The sequence below is a fragment of the Culex quinquefasciatus genome, chromosome 1 (genome assembly GCF_015732765.1).
Source record: "Culex quinquefasciatus strain JHB chromosome 1, VPISU_Cqui_1.0_pri_paternal, whole genome shotgun sequence".
Classification (NCBI taxonomy): domain Eukaryota; kingdom Metazoa; phylum Arthropoda; class Insecta; order Diptera; family Culicidae; genus Culex; species Culex quinquefasciatus.
In genome coordinates, this window is record NC_051861.1 from 109,889,471 (window position 1) to 109,910,052 (window position 20,582).

A 20,582-nucleotide genomic window follows, 5' to 3' on the forward strand; every position below is an offset into this window, starting at 1 on the left:
TTTGGTGACAAATGGCGGCAAACATTGCCTCCATTTTGTTAAATTTTGATAATTTTTGTCATAACTTTTTGAAAATGTTCAACTCTTAGATGTGTTCAATATGATTTTCCAAGGTATACTAATAATTGTCTAGAAATTCATGAAAAATTGGCAAAAATACTGTTTTAGATTTTAATATAAAAAATTACAAATTTGAAGAAATAATTCTCAATAATTCAATTTACACAAAATACTCAAATTTTGGCGCATTCCTAGCACTAATCTTAACATTCATAAACCTTGAAAAAGGAGCAATAAAACACAAATCAAACACGAAAATTCAATGATTTTTTCAGTTAAAAAAAGATCACAAATGATAATTTTATCATTCAAACATTTAGATTGACGCGATCGCAATCACACTTTTTCTCTCTCAAATCCTTTCTCCCTCTCACCGGTTGCTTTTTTTGCTTTATTCTATCGAGCACATTTCCTAACTTTTGTTTACACGAAGCTTACGAACCTAGTTTTAGATAGATATTTTGTTCTCTGCATGTGTGTGAGTATGTCATTGAAAAGGATATTATATTTGCAGCGTGTGTGTGTGTGTGTTGTATATATATGTATTTGTAACTATATAAACCTTACTTCTAATGACTTAGCTTGGATGCTTTCCCTCTCTCTCTCTTTCACTTTTTGCTCTCTTTAGTTTGTTATCTCTCTTTTTTCAACTGTTTTAGTTATTAATTTAACGTTACGACTTTTCTCCGTGTTCCTTTTGATAGTATTGGTGAGCAGCCGGTAAAAAAAAATATTCACATCGCGCTCCCTTGTTCTCTCTTGATGAGAGAGTCACCCACGCGTGCGCGCGCTTGAGAGAGAGAGGAAATTACTTGGTAAATGTTTTACATATGGTTTGTTTTTGCTTGTATGTGTGTTGGTATGAGTAGTACTAACAAAGAGTATCCCCTAAATAGAATTGCCGCTTTTGTGTGTGAGTGTGAGTTAGAGAGTGTTGTCTTTAAATGTTTTACAGTATTTTAGTACAGTACTTTTGCTTGCCTTCTCTTGCCTTCTTCCAATGGAACTCTCTTGCTCTCTTTTTCGCCTAACGATTTTCCCTCTCTCGCCCCTAAATTTATACAAAAAATATCTTTGCTTTGTATACACTTTGCACTACTACTCTACTAAACGTCTACGGAGGAGGAGCAGCCTACTACGATATTGTTCTGTTCTACTTAACTGTTTGCTCCGCCCACTAATAATCATGGCGGACAACTTGAGAGAGGAATAAATACACTCTCCAACCACGCGCTCTTTCGCTCTCTCACTCTTCTCATGCTCTCATCATCTCTCTCATTTGCTTAACCCTACTATACATAAACTTCTCACGCCGCTATTGTTCTCTCCCCCATTTTACTTACGCAGTCATGCTTTGGCCGTCGCTGCCGCAGGTTTCTTGCCGGGTGGCCTCGTCGTCGTGATGGGCTTCCGGATGATCGGCGATCCGGCCGGTTTTTTGACTCCGACACCCATGGCGGGTTGGGACTTTGGCGTGGCCATTACCGCCGGACTCGAGGCGGTTTTGCTGAGCGTCGACGACGGTGCGAGAGGGATCCTTTACGATTTTGGGTTTAAATTTTGATGTTTTTGTTTAGCGGCATGGCATTTTGAGAGGATTTTTTTTAAAGGAATGAAGAAAGGGAAAAAGGGTGAACGCAAAATGTGTGGGGAAAAAATGGCGGAAAAGCGAGCGATTTTTTTTTTAGAAATTGAGATAGAGTTAGAAAGAGAAAGAGAGTAAAGATAGATAGAAAGAACAATACACAATTTATACGTTGTGGAGGGGAGAAACGAAAAAAACGAAAAATTTAAGGTTAAAAAACTGTTCAGAGGATTTCGACGAATGCCGGACTAGTTGATTCACCGTGTGCGTGTGGCGGGTCTAGAATTTGAAAAAAGATGAAAAAAAATTTAACCTTAACAAGTGAAATCAACGCCATTTCCAAGAATCATATCTTCGGTGAAAACAAGATAGTAGGGCTGACCTGTCTCGCTATTTTAGACTAATTACGCAGGATTAGGCAATTTACACTTTTTTTTTGCGCTTTTAGCAATTTTGCATTTTATGCTATTTTTGTAGCATTTTTTACAATTTTTAAATTTTTCTCGAATTTGGCAATTTTATCAGTTTAAGAAATTCTAGTATTTTTTGCAATTTTGCATTTTTGCAATATTTGCAATTTTTGCATTCTTTGCAATTTTTGCATTTTGCATTTTTGCAATTTTGCAATTTTGCATTTTGCATTTTTGCATTTTTGCAATTTTGCAATTTTGAAATTTTGCAATTTTTGCAATTTTGCAATTTTGCAATTTTGCAATTTTGCAATTTTGCCATTTTGCAATTTTGCAATTTTGCAATTTTGCAATTTTGCATTTTTCTTTTCTAGCAATTTTTGCATTTTGCAATTTTTGCAATTTTGCATTTTTGCATTTTTGCTTTTCTTGCAATTTTGCATTTTGCAATTTTTGTATTTTTGCATTTTTGGATTTTTTGAAGTTTTGCATTTTTGCATTTATTGCAATTTTGCATTTTTGCATTTTGCACTTTTGCATTTTTGCAAATTTTGCATTTTAGCAATTTCTGCATTTTTGCATTTTTAGCCGTTTTGGCAGTTTTTGCAATTTTTGTACTTTTTAGCAGTTTTGCAATGTTTGCAATTTTTGCTATTCTTGCAGTTTTAGCGATTTTAGCAATTTTTCCATTTTTGCCTTTTTGTCATCTTGTGCATTTTTAATTTTTGCAAATTTTTGCAAACTTTGCAATTTTTTGTTTCTTTTGTATTTTTATTTTTTTTGTATTTTTTGTATTTTTTTGTAATTTGTTGTATTTTATGTTTTGTTTTGCATCTTTTGTATTATTGTTTTTTTTGTATTTTTCGTATTTTTTTAATTTTTGGGTATATTTATTTAATTCTTGTATTTTTAATATTTGAGCAATTCTCTACGAAATCGGTCTTTTTTCTTCAATTTTAATTTTTGTATTTTTTAATCCGGCTGAAACTTTTTTGGTGCCTTCGGTATGCCCAAAGAAGCCATTTTGCATCATTAGTTTGTCCATATAATTTTCCATACAAATTCGGCAGCTGTCCATACAAAAATGATGTATGAAAATTCAAAAATCTGTATCTTTTGAAGGAATTTTTTGATCGATTTGGTTTCTTCGGCAAAGTTGTAGGTATGGATACGGACTACACTGGAAAAAATAATACACGGTAAAAAAAATTTGGTGATTTTTTTATTTAACTTTTTATCACTAAAACTTGATTTACAAAAAAACACTATTTTTAATTTTTTTTATTTTTTGATATGTTTTAGAAGACATAAAATGCCAACTTTTCAGAAATTTCAGGTTGTGCAAAAATCACTGACCGAGTTATGAATTTTTAATCAATACTGATTTTTCAAAAATCGAAATTTTGGTCGTAAAATTTTCAACTTCATTTTCGATGTAAAATCAAATTTGCAATCAAAAGTACTTTACTAAAATTTTGATAAAGTGCACCGTTTTCAAGTTATAGCCATATTTAAGTGACTTTTTGAAAATAGTCGCAGTTTTTCATTTTTAAATTAGTGCACATGTTTGCCCAGTTTTGAAAAAATATTTTGAAAAGCTGAGAAAATTCTCTATATTTTGCTTATTCGGACTATGTTGATACGACCTTTAGTTGCTGAGATATTGCAATGCAAAGGTTTAAAAACAGGAAAATTGATGTTTTCTAAGTTTCACCCAAACAACCCACCATTTTCTATCGTCAATATCTCAGCAACTAATGGTCCGATTTTCAATGTTAATATATGAAACAATTGTGAAATTTTCCGATCTTTTCGAAAAAATATTTTTGGAATTTTCAAATCAAGACAAACATTTTAAAAGGGCGTAATATTGAATGTTTGGCCTTTGTGAAATGTTAGTCTTGATTTGAAAATTCCAAAATATTTTTTCGAAGAGATCGGAAAATTTCACAAATGTTTCATATATTAACATTGAAAATCGGACCATTAGTTGCTGAGATATTGACGATAGAAAATGGTGGGTTGTTTGGGTGAAACTTAGAAAACATCAATTTTCCTGTTTTTAAACCTTTGCATTGCAATATCTCAGCAACTAAAGGTCGTATCAACAAAGTCCAAATAAGCAAAATATAGAGAATTTTCTCAGCTTTTCAAAAATATTTTTTCAAAACTGGGCAAACATGTGCACTAATTTAAAAATGAAAACTGCGACTATTTTCAAAAAGTCACTTAAATATGGCTATAACTTGAAAACGGTGCACTTTATCAAAATTTCAGTAAAGTACTTTTGATTGCAAATTTGATTTTACATCGAAAAATGAAGTTGAAAATTTTACGACCAAAATTTCGATTTTTTGAAAAATCAGTATTGATTAAAAATTCATAACTCGGTCAGTGATTTTTGCACAACCTGAAATTTCTGAAAAGTTGGCATTTTATGCCTTCTAAAACATATCAAAAATAAAAAAATAAAAATAGTGTTTTTGTAAATCAAGTTTTAGTGATAAAAGTTAAATAAAAAATCACCAAATTTTTTTACCGTGTATTATTTTTTCCAGTGTAGTCCGTATCCATACCTACAACTTTGCCGAAGACACCAAATCGATCAAAAATTCCTTCAAAAGATACAGATTTTTGAATTTTCATACATCATTTTTGTATGGACAGCTGCCGAATTTGTATGGAAAATTATATGGACAAACTAATGATGCAAAATGGCTTCTTTGGGCATACCGAAGGCACCAAAAAAGTTTCAGTCGGATTAAAAAATACAAAAAAAATCGAATGACCGAAATCCTAGAGAACTGCTCATTTGCAGTATTTTTATCAGGGGTTTTTTTTATTTTAAGGGATTTTTTATTTTTTTTTTTTTGTATTTTAAATATTTTTTGTTTTTGTATTTTTTGCGTTGTTGCTTTATTTGTATTTTTTTAAAATTTTTCGTTTTTTTCTATTTGTTTTGTGTTTATTTTGTATTTACGTTTTATTTATGATGTACTTATTTTGTATTTGTTTTGTATTTATTTTGCATTTTGTTTGTACTTATTTTGTATTTATGTTGTATTAATTTTGCATTTAATTTGTATTTATTTTGTATTTATTTTGTAATTGTGTTGTATTTATTTTGTAGATAATTTGTATTTATTTTGTATTTGTTTTGTATTTATTTATTTATTTTTGTATTTAATTGGCATTGATTTGTATTTATTTTGCTCTTATTTTTTTATTATTATTTAGTTTGTATTTATTTTGCTTTATTTTGTATTTAATATTTTGTTTTTTTTTAAATATTTTTTGTATGTTTTGGTAAAAAAGAACCAACTTCGCAGGGATTGTTTGAAAATAAAAGATTAAGAAAATCCTGGTTGATAATCGAAAAATTAACTGACATAACAAAAAAAACATTGAAGGAATAACAAAAAGTAGAAATTTGAAAATTTTGAGAATTTTAAGAATTGGGATGATTTTTTTTTGTAAATTTTGAGAATTGGAAAAAAATTGAGAATTTTGGAAATTCTTCAATTTTTCTTAATTTTTTTTAATTTTTAGAATTAGAAGGATAATTTTTTGAAAATATTGATAAAAAATATTGAGGAAAATTTTAATTTTGGGCAAAAAATCATGTTTTCTCAAATTCAGGATACAGGACAGTGCTTTAAAAATGTAGAAATATCAGAAATAATTCTCAAAATTTTTAATCTTCTTTTTCTAAAAGTACTTCAATTCTAAAGAATTCTCCAATAATTCTTCCATTCAACAGGACTGGAAATTAAAAATCCAATAATTTTTTTTCAAATAAAATTTTTATTTCCTTTTTTGAAAATTAGAGAAAGGTTCCAATGCTTATAAGCAGCAATATCATTATTCGAAAAAAATATGCTTAAAAATATAAAAACCTGGCAAATAAGTTAAGCCAACCAAACTTGTAATAACAATATTCTGACATTATGGAATCAAGCATTACTTTTCCAAAAGTCTAGAACAAAATTTTATAGTGTTTATAAATGTATCAAATATGGAAATATATATATTTTAATAAGTTGAGCATGACAGTTCAAAAAGTACTTTTGTCTAAAATCACCAAACAACCCTACAGCAACTCCTATCCTAACCGGTCAGCCCCACCTCGCTCATTTCACCGCCGCCACAATTCTTCGAAAACAACAACACCCAACCTCGCCCACAATTCCCACTCACCTCGGTCCTCCTGCAACCCCCGCCGCACTCTTCTTGGGCGTCGTGTGCAGCAGCTTGCTGGGCGTCCTCGGCGCCGGCTGCGGAGCAGCCACAGTCTTCTTCTTGGTTCCGATCGAGGACGGCGCCACAATCCTGCTCGGCGACCGCAGCAGCGTTTTGCTCACCATCGGGTCCGAGTTTGCCCTAAAATCAAATTGATTTTTTAAAGTGAAGGTTACAAGTTTGAGTCGTGAAGAACTCACCTGGTGGTCGGATAGCTGACCGGTCGCGGAATGCGGCTCTTCATGGCGCCCGTCGGGGTGTTTCCGCCGCTGCGCGGCGCCCCCAACTCCTGCTTCAGCTGGGCTCCGTCCTTGCTGAGGAGTTCCCACTGGATCTGGAGGCGCTTGAAGCGGTTCGACTGGATCTTGTCCTGCTTTTCGCGCTCGGCCTCGGTTGGGGTCGTGGGTTTGGTTGGGGGGCGCTGCGCGCCCACGACCGACATGTTCGGCGAGTTGGGCGGCGTGCTGAACTTGATTTCGGTTGGTCGCAGGAGTTGGGGGGTTTTCTGAGGTTGGTTGGGTGAGTTGAAGGAGACGTTTTTGCGCTGGGAGAGGGCGCGGGAGACTTCGTGCCGGAGGCGGTTCCGGTCGTACGCTTCTTCGGAGGGGGCGGTGGCGCCCTCGGCGGTTGTGGTCTCGAGGACGTGCGCGATCTCGGCGTAGTGTTTGAGTTCGGATTTGGGGACGTTGGAGAGGAAGTGTTCGGCGCGGATGCGCGCGTCGAGGTCGTCTTCGTGCTGAAGGAGTTGCTGTTGTTGGGCGACCCGCTGGTTGAGCTTGTTGCTGACGGCCTGCTTCAGCTCGAAGTCGTTCAGTTCGTTGAGTTTGTTGAGCCGGTGGTAGTCGTCGGCCGAGGGAAGTTTCGGGGTGTTGGGAAGACGGGGCTGGTGCTGGGACATGTTGGGGAGTTGTTGACCTTGCGTGGTTGGTGGAGATCTTCTTCGAGGATCGAGAGCTGCTCGTCGGAGAAGTTGTAGCATGGTTCTTGCAGGGAGCGTCGCTTCTCGGCGGTGTGAACTCGCTGGTTCTCCTCGAACATGCTGTTCCGTTTGGCCTTGGCCGGGGCTCGTCGGAGGATGCCTTTGGGGTTCGGCCGGAGGGCGGTCGCTCCGCGGAAGAAACCTCCGCCGGACTGTCGTACTGGTAGACGTACATGTTGTTGCTGAAGCCGGTCGCGCTCGCGTTCGGCCCCAGCAGGTCCATCTCCGAGTCGGTCAGCATCGTGGACGACCCGCGATAGCCGGAACTCGGCGGTTGACTAGAACTTCCCCCACTGCTGCTACTGTTGTAGGTCTGGGTCTGCCCCAGCAAGTTCACACAGTCGCACGTGACTCCGCGGCCACGCCGCAACGGCGGCGTCATGCAGAACAACGGCTTCTGGCCGGCGTCGTCCGACGCCACGGCGTTCGCCTCCGGAATGTTCCTCAACAGCTTCCGGTACTCCTGCGGCAGCAGCGTCACCAGCGACTTCCAGTCCAGCACGTGCTTGTACTCCTTGGCCCGGATGTTCTCGATGTCGTTCATCGACACCGGCCGCGGCTTCTTCGCCGTCGTCGCTCCCTTCGATCCAAAGTTCTCCTTGAACGACAGCGGAGAAATCACCACGCCGTCCTTCTGCTGCGACGAGTTCAGGAAGCCCAAATCCGGCAGAACGTAGTTCGGGTAGACCACAAAGACCGGCGCCTTCTGCTTATCTCCCAACTTCTGCAGCCGGTCCAAAAACGACGGCGGAACAACCCGAACCTTCTCCTTGACACCAATAAACGACGTCTGCATCGACTTGGTGATCATCTCAATCGGAACCCGCGTCTTGTCCTGACTACTCCGGGTCACGTTGAAGATCTGCGTCAAGTTCTCCGACGTACGACTAGCATCCGAGTTGGTGTCCTTAAAGCTATTGTTGTTGTTGTTATTATTGTTATTGTTCTGCTGATTCGTAATACTGGTTCCACTTCCGGTACTCGCCCCACCATTATTGTTCATCAAGTTGTACACCACCGGATTCATCGCCGGCACGTTCTTCCCAGCAATGTTCATATTGTAAGCCTTGTAATTCCTCTTGTGAACCGGCGAGTTAAAGTCGTTCAACTTTCCCCCCTTCTCCCCCTCATCCTGCCCAACCGCATCCAAACTGTCAAACTGGAACTCCTCCTCCTCGTGCCGCCCAAGCGTCGAACACTTCCCGGAATCATTCATACTCTTCTTCCGCGAGCGCTGCGCGTCCTTCGAGCTCGCCACCGCCAAGTTGGTATTACTGTTGTTGTTGTTCTCAGCTCCGGCATTGGTTCCCGACCCGGACGCACCGCTCGAGTCGCTCGGCCAGCAGCCCGACGAAACGTCCATGCACGTGTCCGTCGAGCTGCTCTTCTGCTTGATGAACAGCTTGACCAGGTTGAAGGAGGGCTGCTGCTGCTGCTGGTGCGAGGGGGGCGCCAGGTCGTCCTCGTTGTTGCTGCAATTAAAGGAATGGTTAGAATTTTTCAAAAATAAGAGCAAAAAAAAGCATAGAGGTCACCTATTTGCTAAAAAAAAAACAAATCATGCAGAACTAAAAAACTAAAACTATTCCAGTCCAGGACTAGTCAATCCAGGAGTAATTTCGAGGTTAGGTCGCTGAGCGTGCGGGAGTGTCGTCTTCCTGGTATGGGTACAACGGATGTACCCAGACCAAGCCGCTACTTGCTTCTATAAACTCGCTGGTCGAAAGTTTGACTAGCAAATCCAAAGGTCGTCGGTTCAAATCTCGGAAGGGAAGGGGGATAGGTTGTAAAAGGGATTTGAATTACCCATACATCACCATTCAAGCCTTTGAATGTCTAGAGCCTAGAGAAGGTATCTTGCAATAGAAATAGCCAAGGCACAGTTGTGGACATGACATAACCCCGAAAATGTTTCAAGATAATTTAGAATTGCGTAATTGAAGATGGCTGCCAGAATTGGTGTTGGTCAATTCTTGCTAACTTTTTCAAAAAGTCCTATGTACATAAGAAACCCATGGCGCATTGGTCGTTTTGAAAAATTAATCTAGAATTGTCTTTTGCAAGCAGAACATAACCAAACTTTTCGGCACCCTCAGCAAACGTCGAAATACGCTTTTTTGCAATTCTGTCGTGAAACTACTTACTTTTCCTGTCATTCTTGAACGACGAAATAGCCTACTTTTCTGTACCAAAAAAAAAACAGAATCGAATAGCAACACTTAAAATGCTGTTCTACTTTTCAGCACTCAAATGGGTGCTGAAAAGTTGAACTTTTCAGCAATTGTTTCGAAAAGTAACACTTTTCAACATTTTTTTTTTGATTTAAACGATTTATTGACAAAATACATGAAAATTTGACATAAAATTTCACTCAGTGTGTGTTTTTTGGAATTGCAAAAAATGTTGTATGGAACTCATTGCAAAACTTGATTTTTTCAGCACTCGGTGAACCTCGTTGGATAAATGTATGACTCGTGCTGAAAAAATCCTCTTTTTGCAACTTGTTGCATAAACTACTATTAAAACATTTTTTTTTAAATCAATTCAACTAAACACATGTTTCGGTTCAGTTAGGCATACTTATAAATGTAGGTGAAATTTGCCCGGAAAATGGCCAAATTTTCACTTTTCTGAAAATCTCCATATAAAATCTAGGATCTACTGAAAAAAAAACAGAAAAAAAATTCACATCCAAGTTCAAATATGTGTTATAAACAAACATTTAAGATGTTAGTCTTTGAATAAAATAGAATTTAGAAATTTAGAAAATTTATAGCATTCTAAAACTAAAAAAAACAAATTTAATGTATTTTTAATTTTTTGAAATTTACAATCTTCTGAATTTTATACTTTTTTTTATTTTTAAATTTCTATTTTTTGGTTCTTTTTTCATTTTCATTTTTTTTATAAGTTTATTGTTAGTTTTATTTCAGGTTTTTGTTACTCCCCCACCCCTCTCCACTTTCGAAAAATTCCTCAAAAATCAGGGGGCAACAAAAATATTGATTGAAATCTAAATTTACATAGACAAAAAACTAATTGTTTACTGCTGATAAAACGTTTCCCTCCCAACAATAAAAGACTTTTTATTCTAATAAATTTAGAATTTTGGAATCATAACTTTGCAAATTCTTGAGCAAAAGACTTTTTAGAGGTTGCATTTTATAGAAAATTGTCCAAGGAATTCGATAAAAATAAAACTTTAACCCCTAAATGCCCACTAATATTATATTTTAACGTTTTAAGTATTAAAATTCAATTTTGACCTGTTCCTTATGTTTTCATTTGATTTATTTTATCACCATCGTGTTCCCCTGACAATTTTACATAATAACCAATGTAGACCTCAAACTAAAATGAACTATTGGTGAGATACAGCGATTTTACTGAAAAAAGTATGATTTTGCGCAGCACTTGGAAGTACATGATGTACTTTTCAACAAAAAAGAATGAATTCCGCATAGTTCGGTTTTTATATGTGAGAAACTTATTTCGGATTTGAATTCATAGGACAGAGTGCAGCGCAAAATCAAACTTTTTCGGTAAAATCGCTGTATCTCGCCAATAATTTATTTTAGTTTGAGGTTTATATTGATTATTATGTAAAATTGGAATTGGTCAAAACTGATTTGTTATACTTAAAACGTTAAAATATAATATTAGTGGGCATTTAACGGGTCAAAATTTTTTTTTATCGAATTCCTTGGACAATTTTCTATACAATGCAACCTGTAGAAAGTCTTTTGCTCAAATAGTTGCAAAGTTATGATTAAAAAAAAGTTTCTTAGAAAATCGTCAAAAAGAGGGCGGTGCCAAAAATAGAAGGATGGTCTAATCAGTACCAAACTTGGGATTTCTGTTAACTATCGATAGATGAACGTTCCCTCCAAGTTTAGTCCAAATCGGTAAAGGTCGAGTCCAAAAGTGTACTCAGTTGACACATGTTTTTTTTTGCCGGATCTTTTAGTTCTATAAAAAAATCAGAATTGTAAAATTTTTAAAGTTTTAAAATTGTTTAACTTAAAAATTGTTTTTTTTTTATTTTTTTAGGTATTTGAACTGTTTGATCTATCAACTTTATTTTTAATTTTGTTTGGATTTTTCTAAAACTTATGAAGCTTTTTGAATATTTAAAATTAATTGTTTTTTTCGTTTTTTTGTGATTTGTGTTTTAAAAAATCAGGATAAAATTAAACAAAAACCTTAAAAATTTTAACAACTGTAAATGGTTTGTAAAATTTCGGAGTGGTTTGGAAATCATTGGAAATACCATTTTGTTCTCACGAAGGATGGCAAAACTGCACAGTTTTATAATGTATTAAATTTTACAACATTTTATTTTTTGAAATGTTTAATCCATGGCTTCAATTTTAGTTTGTTTTTCCAAAATATTGAAAACGGCGTTATTTATTTTTAAAATTCATAAATAGCTTAGATCGCATTTTTGTATTTTATGAATTTTTATCTTTTATTAATTATTAATTAAAAAAAAAATATTTTACTATGCTTGAGATTTTTCTTTTAATTTTTAAAATCTGAGAGTTTAAAATTTTCAAATTTTTGATTATTCTTTTTTTTTGTAATTTCATGTTTATTTTTTGGATTTTAAAATCTTTAATTTTCTTTTTTTACACATTTTGAACTTGAATAAAATTACGATGTTTAGCACCGCACAAAAAATTGCTCGCAAAAATAAAATTTTGATTTTAAAACATTTTTTCAATCAAATGTTGAAACCGTGGCTAGCAATTTAAATTTTTAAGCTTTTTTATTTTAAAGAAATTTTAAATGTATATTTTGAAATTTTTATTACATTTAAAAATTAAAATATTTTTTTCCTTTAAACTTTATTAAAATTTAAGAATTTATTTTAAATTTATATTTTTTTAAATCTTAATTTTTTATTGCATATTTCTAAGAATTTAAAAAATCATATTTTGCACGACATTTAATTTTTTTTATTTAAAAAAAATTTGTCGGTTTTAAATTTGTCAAAATCAAAAATTAGATTTGCTCTATTTAATAACTTACTTATTTGATTTATATTTTAATTTTTATGAATCTGCAGTTAATTTTTTTCCAATAGACAAAGCATTGTAAATTTTAAGATTTTATTGATTTTTATTTTTTTCTTATTTTCGTTTTTGTGAATGATTTATTTTTTGGCATCATTACAATTTTACGCGGAAGTATAGTGAGCAACATGGTGAAATCCAAATGAACTGTGAGCAAGTTTGGTACAGCGACAGATAGCGCGGTGGGCTTGCCGTCGGGTGCAAATTTGATTTGCTTCGGCTTTTGCCCCCAGCGGTGGAGACACCTTCAATCATTCAAATAGATTCATCTAAATTTGTGTCAAATTCATTGAAAAAAAAAATGTTGTGGAGTGAATCAAAACTGCATTTTCTTTAAAGAATAAAAAAAAAAATGCAGATTCAAGCAACAAAACAAAAATAAACATTTCAACAAAAATGTGCAGGTTTTTATGTTACACATGACCAATATGACAAAGAACTTTGAACAATGCTCTTGTAATTTCCGTAGTAAATTTGCAGAGAGAGAAGTTAAACCAGGGCTATTGAAATGGAGTCAAAGTCGGAGTTGAAAAATATTGAGAAATTTGTGTTGGAGTCGCGATAGTCGACAGTAACGTCGGTGTCGGATTTTTTTTTAGCTTGTTGTATATCTGAGTTGGTGTCATCGATCGTTCATAACAAAACTCCGAAAAAAATTATCAAACACAAGTATAAAAAAATAATAATTTTAAGTAACCGCAAAAGCAAAGAAATATTTTTGCAAGAAATCGCTTCTTACTCGCAGCTCGAGTCCCTCAGCGGAGCCTGGCTTCCGTCAGCACTGGTGGCAGCACTTCCACCGCCATTCGTTCCGTTAAAATCCGACGGCATCGGCAGCAGCGTTCGCATCTGCTTGCCGTACGACTCGGACGACGCGGCACAACTACTGCCCGCGGGCGGAACCTGCGACACATTGAGCTGATTTTTCCCATTCGAACCCGGTTCCGGTGGGCAGGCATGCAGCGGTTCCTGGATCAACGGTTGACCGGCTGTGCCGCCACATTTTTCTTTCAAATCCGGCATGCTGAGACTTTTTCGGACAAAACAGGTCGGGGCGTGGCGGGAGATCTGGTTGATGAACGGATTGGCCGCCGTCACCAGGGGGAATCTGTTTTCGGATTGGGTTTCGGGGAAGAGAATGGTGTTATCTCAACGATTTTCCTGCGATTTTTGGCTTTGAAGAGAAGAGGCTCCTCTCTCTTACCTTTGTCCTGGTCCGTTGTTCCGGAGCTTGCTCCACGTGGTGTAGCCCACCTCCGACACGGACATTGCCGTTTCCTGGGCCTTCCGGCGAATCAGCTGGTCCAGGTGGTTGAGCGCGTTCATCTGCTTGTACTTGCCGTAGTTCTCGGGACCGTCTAAAAGAGCGAAAGCAATGAAAATTTGTTCAAATTTGAAGCTCCTCCAATCCCCACTCACCGTAGAAGCTCTCGTCCGAGTACAGCGCGCTCTGCTCGAAAGCGATCGTGTAGTTGTTCTTGTTCGCCTGGCACGTCAGTATGATGTCGTCCTCGTCCGGATATCCGTCCATGTCCAGCGAATCGACGCTGATGTGGGACTCCTTGACCGGCGAAAACAGCAGCTCGCTCTTGCAAATCTCCGAACTGTCCATCCCGTTGTGACCACCGATCCCAGCCAGGTTCAGCTCCAGCCCGGACCGGCTGGCGGCCGTTCCCGACTCACCCCGGTTGTTGTTCCGGTGCCGACTGTGCCGGAACTCGGCCGAGTTGGTCGTCAGCAGCGAGTGAATGTCCTCGGTGCGGAAGCTCTCCATGTCGACCTCGGCCAGGTTCGCGTCGATGTTCTTCGCCAGGTCCTCGTAGTAGGACAGCTCGCCGATGCCGTTGTAGGACGCGGACAGCGCCGACAGGATGCTCTGGTGGGTGATGCCATCGCGGTAGCTGCTGTTGGAGGAGGCGGAGAGGGGAGAAATGCGCAATTTAGTACAACTACTTAATTTACACTCATGGTAGTCGGGTTTGCATGGCCTAGAAATGTTTTTGACTGACAAAATTCGGAATCTTAACAGATAAAGGGTTAAACTGTCTGTTTTTTTTTTCAAATTAAAACCTGGTACTCTAAATTTAAAAAAATATTGCAAAATCTATATACATCGCAACAGTTATGGTACTATCAAAAACTTGTAGCATGTTATTAAATTTATGAAAATATTTTTTCCCAAACTTTTACGTCTTCAACCGATCTTTAGTCCTGAAATGCAAAATTTAAAAAAGATTGAAAAGTTTTTTTTTGTTCCAATGCATAAATAAACGTAAACGTAAATAAAGTTTCAATTGATTTTATTGAAATTTTCGACCAAAAGTAAAATTTTAAACTTTTTTATTAAAGTGTTTTTGGGAATTTATGTTACTTTAATTTTGTAAAACTCATGTGAATTTTGTGTTTTCTGTTATTTTTGTTTTCTTTGAATTTATGGTCATTTTGTAACTCTTGATTTTTTGTAATATAAGTAATTTTAGTGATTTTGTATTTTTTTTTTACAATTTTATGGATTTATTTCTCAATTTTTGGTCATTTTTGTAATTTTTAATTATGTTTCAACTTTTGCATTGATTTTAATTTTTGTTATTTTTGTAATTTTCTTTCGTAATGTTTGTTTTTTTTTTGTTTAAATTGGCCGTTGCTAATATTTTTGAAGTTTATGTCCCTCGGCTCATAAACAATATATTTGCAACGGTCTAAATGTGGTATTTTATGCGATTTTTGTATTTTTTATATTTTTGTAACAATTGTAATTTTGATAATTTTAATGGGCTATTGCAAATATTTTACAAAAAAATGCATTTTTTACTGCATTTTGGTAACTTTTGAAATCTTATAAATTTTTAGAATTTCTATATTTTTTATTCTTTTCTGAAAATTATGAAATCTTTGTAGTCATTCTGATTTTTTTCTATTTATTTATTTTTGGTAATTTTATTATTATTTTATTTGTTTTTTTTTTTTAATTTTTGTAATATTAGTTTTTTTGTATTTTTGAATTTTTTAAATTTAGTTTGCTTTGTAATTTAAGTAATATGTTTTTTTTTTAATTTTTTTTTGTAAAATTGATATTTTTATGCATTTTTTTTTTGATTTTTTGATTTTTTTTTTATTTTTTTATGTGTTTTTTTTTTGTTACAATTGGAATCTTGGTAATTTCATTGGGCTGTTGCAAATATTTTACAAAGTTTTTTGTTTTTTTTACTGTATTTTTGTATTCTTTTGAATTTTTATTAATTTCAGAATTTTTTATGTTTTTTGAAAGATATTAATTCTTCGTAAATTTTGTTTTTTGATTCTTCAATTTTTTGCCTTTGCATTTTTTTTTTAAATTTTGTATGTTTTTTGTTTGTATTTTTGTAACAGTGGTAATCTTGGTAATTGTAGTGGGACTTTGCAAATATTTTACAATGTTTTTGTATTTTGACTGTATTTTTGTAACTTTTGTCATATTTTTAATTTTTTTTCTTCTTTACTGAAAGTTATGAATTTTTTGTAAATTTTGCATTTTTTTAATTTTTTCCTTTTGTTTTCTTTATTGTAAGCTTATTGTATTTTTTTCTAAATTTGGTTTTCTTTGTTATTTTAGTAATTTATTTATGTTATTTTTTGTATTTTTGTAGCAATTGTAATCTTGGTCATTTTATTGGGCTGTTACAAATATTCTACAATGTTTTTGTATTTTTTTTACTGTATTTTTGTTTTTAATTTTTTATTTTTTTTTATTTTTGTATTTTTTATCTTTTCTGAAAGTTATAAATTGTTTGTGTTTGTGTTTGTTTTTTTTTTTTTGCATATTTAAATATTTGTTTTATCTTTTAATTATTGTTCTATAGATGTTAGTATTTTTTTTTAAATTTTAGTACTTTGTTTATATTTTTTATTTTTGAAAATTTCCAATCTTTCCAAGTTTAGAAATTCTGTATTTTTTCTATTTTCTGAATGGTATGATTTTTTTTGTATTTTTTATTTTATTTTTTCTAATGTTGGTGATTTGTTTGTGTAATTCTAATTTTTTTGGTAATTATGATTTGTATTTGTAATTTTTGTAAAGTTGGTAATTGTTCCAATTTTTCCTTCCTTCCTCCCGTCTCTGAAGACGGCTCGAAAAATCAAAGGGAAATTTTGTTGTATGAAATTTGAGAGAAAGGAGGAGACAAAAACTTGAAATAAAATTGGCAATGGTCTGATGTGATATTGTTGGATAATTTTATAATTTTGGTATTTTTTGTAAATTTGGTATTTTGCTCGAAAAACCAGAGGGCAACCCATTTTTTTAAACTTCAAATTTTCAATGAGATTTGCCGTGAAATCAACTGAAAACTGTTAGAAACAGTTGAATAAGTTGCTTGTGAAATTTCGACGCACAAGTCTGCAAAATTTTTGCTGTTCGCAAAAAAAAAAAAAAAATATGAAATGTTGAAACCATGGCAAATTATATATTTTTGTTTTAATGTTGGCCAGAGGCAAGAGACTAAAAATTTTAAATAATATATGCAACGGCCTAATTATTGGATTTTTGAAATTTTTTTCTGAATGTTTTGCATTGTTTGTAATTTTTTCAAAGCCATATTGGTTTATTGTGTATTTTTTGTATTTTTTTACATTTTTATAAAGCTTGTATTTTTGTAGGCTTTTTTAAACATTTTTATGTAATTTTTAGAATATTTGTATTTTTTGTTTTTTTTGTCTGTTTTTTGTTTAATTTTAGTTCTATTGTAATTTATTAAACGTTTAACATTGTTGATTTCTTTTTGTGGTTTGTAATATTTTTTTCCAATTTTAGTAATTTTGATTTTTTTGTTGTTGCAATTGTTGCAATTAGGCTGTTGTTGTGATCCCACTTTGCCTCCTTAAAATCGGCCCAAAAAAATCAAAAAAACCTCGAATTTTTTCGAAATATTTCAAAATTTCAACGAAGTTACTGTATTTTCTTTTTGATTTTCGTTTTTTTGTACTTTTTTATTTTCTTTTTTTTTGTATTTTAAATTTTTTTATCGTTGTAATTTTAGAAATTTTTGTTGAGCTGATAATTTGTATATGTGTACTGATATTTTTTGTAATTGTCTTTGTATTTTTTGTAAGTTTTTATTTTATTTTTGTAGGTTTTTTTTTTATTTTTGCTAACTTTTTTAGTAGTTTTTGTAATTATTGTAATATTTGCATTTTTTTTATTTGTGAATTTTTAAATGTTGTTTTTTTTTTTAATTTTCATGACTATAACTAAATAACTTTATAATTCTGCAATTTTATGAACAAAAGCACAATAATCATAATAAAAATTTAATTGCTCTTATCATCAAAAGTTTAAAGTGGTCTTCCTAAGTGGTAGCATAATATGATTCTTCAATTATGTGATGTACAGGAAAAAATTAGAAAAATGGTTGCCAGGACTTGACAAATTAAATGTTTTGGCAAAGGACTAACAAATTGCAATGATATAGTGTCGAAAAATGCATCAAAATGCAAAACGAACGGCCTTGAATCATTAGGTAAATTTTACCTAAGTAGTTAGTACCCATAACTTCTGACAGAGTATCCAGTTTTTTTTAAAGATGATAGTGTTTCTACTTATTTGTATTTTCAAATAAAACCAAAATAATTTTTGTTTTAAAAAACTCTCCAGATACTCTTGAGATCTAATTAATATGTTTTTTTAGAAAATTGTCCCTTCTTCAGTGAGGAAGGCAAAGCATTCCAAACTCAACTCACCCATAATCCATGAACCACTGATAGTCGGAGTAGTCGTGGCTAAAGTCCTGCGAGGACGCAATCGAGCAGCTCAGCGGCATCCCGCCACCGATACCGACACCGCCACCACCACAACCTCCGGTAACCGGCAGGTACGGATTGCAGTTGGTGTCCGAGTCCGGACTAGTCGCCGCCATCTTCGTTGCTGTTCCCTTCTTCAGTTGCTGACTAACGCTCTGCAGTCGCTGCAGCAAAACCTGGTTCGTGTCTTGGCTAACGTTACAGTTGTTGTTGTTGAGTTGATTTTGGTGTAGTTGTTGTTGTTGCTGATGATGATTGTTTAGAATTTGCTCGCGCAACGCATGATAGTTGCGGTTGATATTGTCCAGCACGATCTGCACGTTGCTCTTTAGCGTGTCGTCCCCATCGTCAACGACATCCGGGTAGTAGCAGTGAAACGAACCTGCTGCTGGAGCGGCTGTCGGAGTCGGAGTTGGCCCATTTCCGGCGACGTTCGACGAGGAGGACCAGCAGTAGTTGGAAGCCAGCGGGCGACGGCCTTCGCGGCGATGAAGGGGCGAGTTCTGCTGGGACAGATGCTGCGGGTGACGGCGTTGATGGATGACCCCCGCGGCAGCGGCTGCGGCTAGGGGTGATGGCGGTGGAGGTGGATGCTGGCGTTGCTGATTCTGCTGCGACAACACAAACTTCCCGGACTGCTGCTGCTTCTGAGGGTACTCTGACATACGAAGAAATTTAAGGTCTGTAACGGAGAGAAGAAGCAAGAAAAGGTACAAGATTAATGGTGACTCGCTCAAAGTAAACAAAACTGAGGTATTTCAAAAATCCTTCTCTCGAAGCTCCACCTCCCAACCAACTCGACCGTGATTGATTTATCTAATTTCGCAACCTGCTGGGCCTAGTTTTAGACTACCTTCGCGCCAAGTCACCCCCGCTAGACGGGGAGGGGGTCTTTCGAAATCAGGGTTCTGAAATTGAGTCGTCGTCAGCAGTGTAGTACGGAAACACCTCGGGTGGCCTCAACTCGGCTTAGTGACTCTGAGGAAGTGTGTTTTGCTGAGGCGTCTCCGAGTCGAGTCAAGTCTGTTTTGGACATTTAGACTTGGGAGCACTCCTACGCAACGCAGCGCTGCCAAGTTCGGGTTGAGTCAAGCTGTTGGCGATGATCGCGTGTTTTGGGGAGAAGTCATGGGCGTTGAGTTGAGTTTTAATTAAAATAATATTTAATTAATAAGTAATTAAATTCTTAAATAAGAATAAAAGTCAAAATTCATTTGCAGTTCAACCAAAAAAACAAAAAAGAAAAAAAAACTATAAATTCGCAATTCGCAATTCGCAATTTTCAGTGTAAGAACGGGCCTTGACCGATCTTATGCACTAGGTTCCCGACGAACACGCACTGCCCTTACACCTACATCTCACCCTTGCTCTGAGTCAGTACGAGCAGCACGCTAGAACACGCTTTGAGTGTTCGTGCCAGGCATGCACACCTTCTTTTCCGGTTACGCATTTTAACTCGGCCGGGGTGGTACATTACGTAGGGTTTGATGTAAGTATAAGCGCCTAACCATTTAAAGTGTGCCTATCAACTTTCATTAAAGCAAAACTATTTTAGTTTTATTTTGAATTCAAAAACTAATTGTTATTTACTGTGTTTTGTTTTCTCCTGAAATCTTCCCTATTGTTGAGTCGTGTTTATCTGTTGCTTTTTCTTTTGTCGCGGTGTTTTGTTACAATTTTTGGTCCTAAGCATTTTATAAAAGTTTTTCAAAAGTACAATAGTAATATTTGTGTTAATTCTTTGATCATTCCAAAAATTAAGTAAGGGCTCGAACCTCATTTGTTTGAAGAAAAGGGTGAAGATTGAAAACATTGGATAGTGAAAGAAATATACTATGTAAAGAATCAATAGTGAAAGAAAGATAGTAATTTATGAAGCAGATAAAGAAATTAACAACAGTTAATAAATAGAGGTAACAAACAAGGTTGGATAGTATTGAGGGCAATTCACAGGAAGATGAGAAATTATTCAAATAGATAAATAAAGAAAAGGCACATGATAAACAAAATTGATATCGTTGCCAAATTAAGGGAAAGCAGACAGTTTGTTACAGCAGCATCAATTGGTAAAATAGAGTGGAAAAGCGTTGAGAAATAAGAGAATCAAATGAGTAAAATCGAAATCAAATGGAGGATAGTAAACAGAAGCCGCGTTAGAAAATCAGTGAAACAAAATAAACAGAAAATAGGTGGTAGCTGCAATGAAAAGAAGAGAAACCCCGTTCTGCGATGCTCAGGTACATCCACAGCAGTTGACTCAACATACTGCGAATCAAAACAATACCGTCTACAATCACAAATTACTTCCCTGTCCCACATTGGCGCGCCCCTTTCTTTTAGCCGTCTCGATTCTGACCCACGGCGGTCAAAGGTTTACGAGCCGTTTCCACAGGCCACCAGCTAGGTCATCATGAAAACCAAGCCAACGTGGAGGTAAGAAAATAGGACACTTGCAAGGA

General features: G+C 35.2%; 1 protein-coding gene across 1 annotated transcript in view; it reads right to left on the minus strand.

Annotated features, from left to right (window-relative positions):
• Positions 1-322: 322 nt before the first annotated feature.
• Positions 323-20,582, minus strand: part of LOC6044369 — a 50,739-nt gene continuing 30,479 nt past the window's right edge. Inside the window, 10 exon segments of the mRNA XM_038266620.1 lie at positions 323-1,597; positions 1,907-1,924; positions 6,253-6,435; positions 6,495-7,200; positions 7,203-7,382; positions 7,385-8,745; positions 13,088-13,456; positions 13,553-13,706; positions 13,768-14,252; positions 18,064-18,805. Coding sequence (XP_038122548.1) covers positions 1,408-1,597; positions 1,907-1,924; positions 6,253-6,435; positions 6,495-7,200; positions 7,203-7,382; positions 7,385-8,745; positions 13,088-13,456; positions 13,553-13,706; positions 13,768-14,252; positions 18,064-18,805 — 4,388 coding nt within the window. The 3' untranslated portion in view covers positions 323-1,407.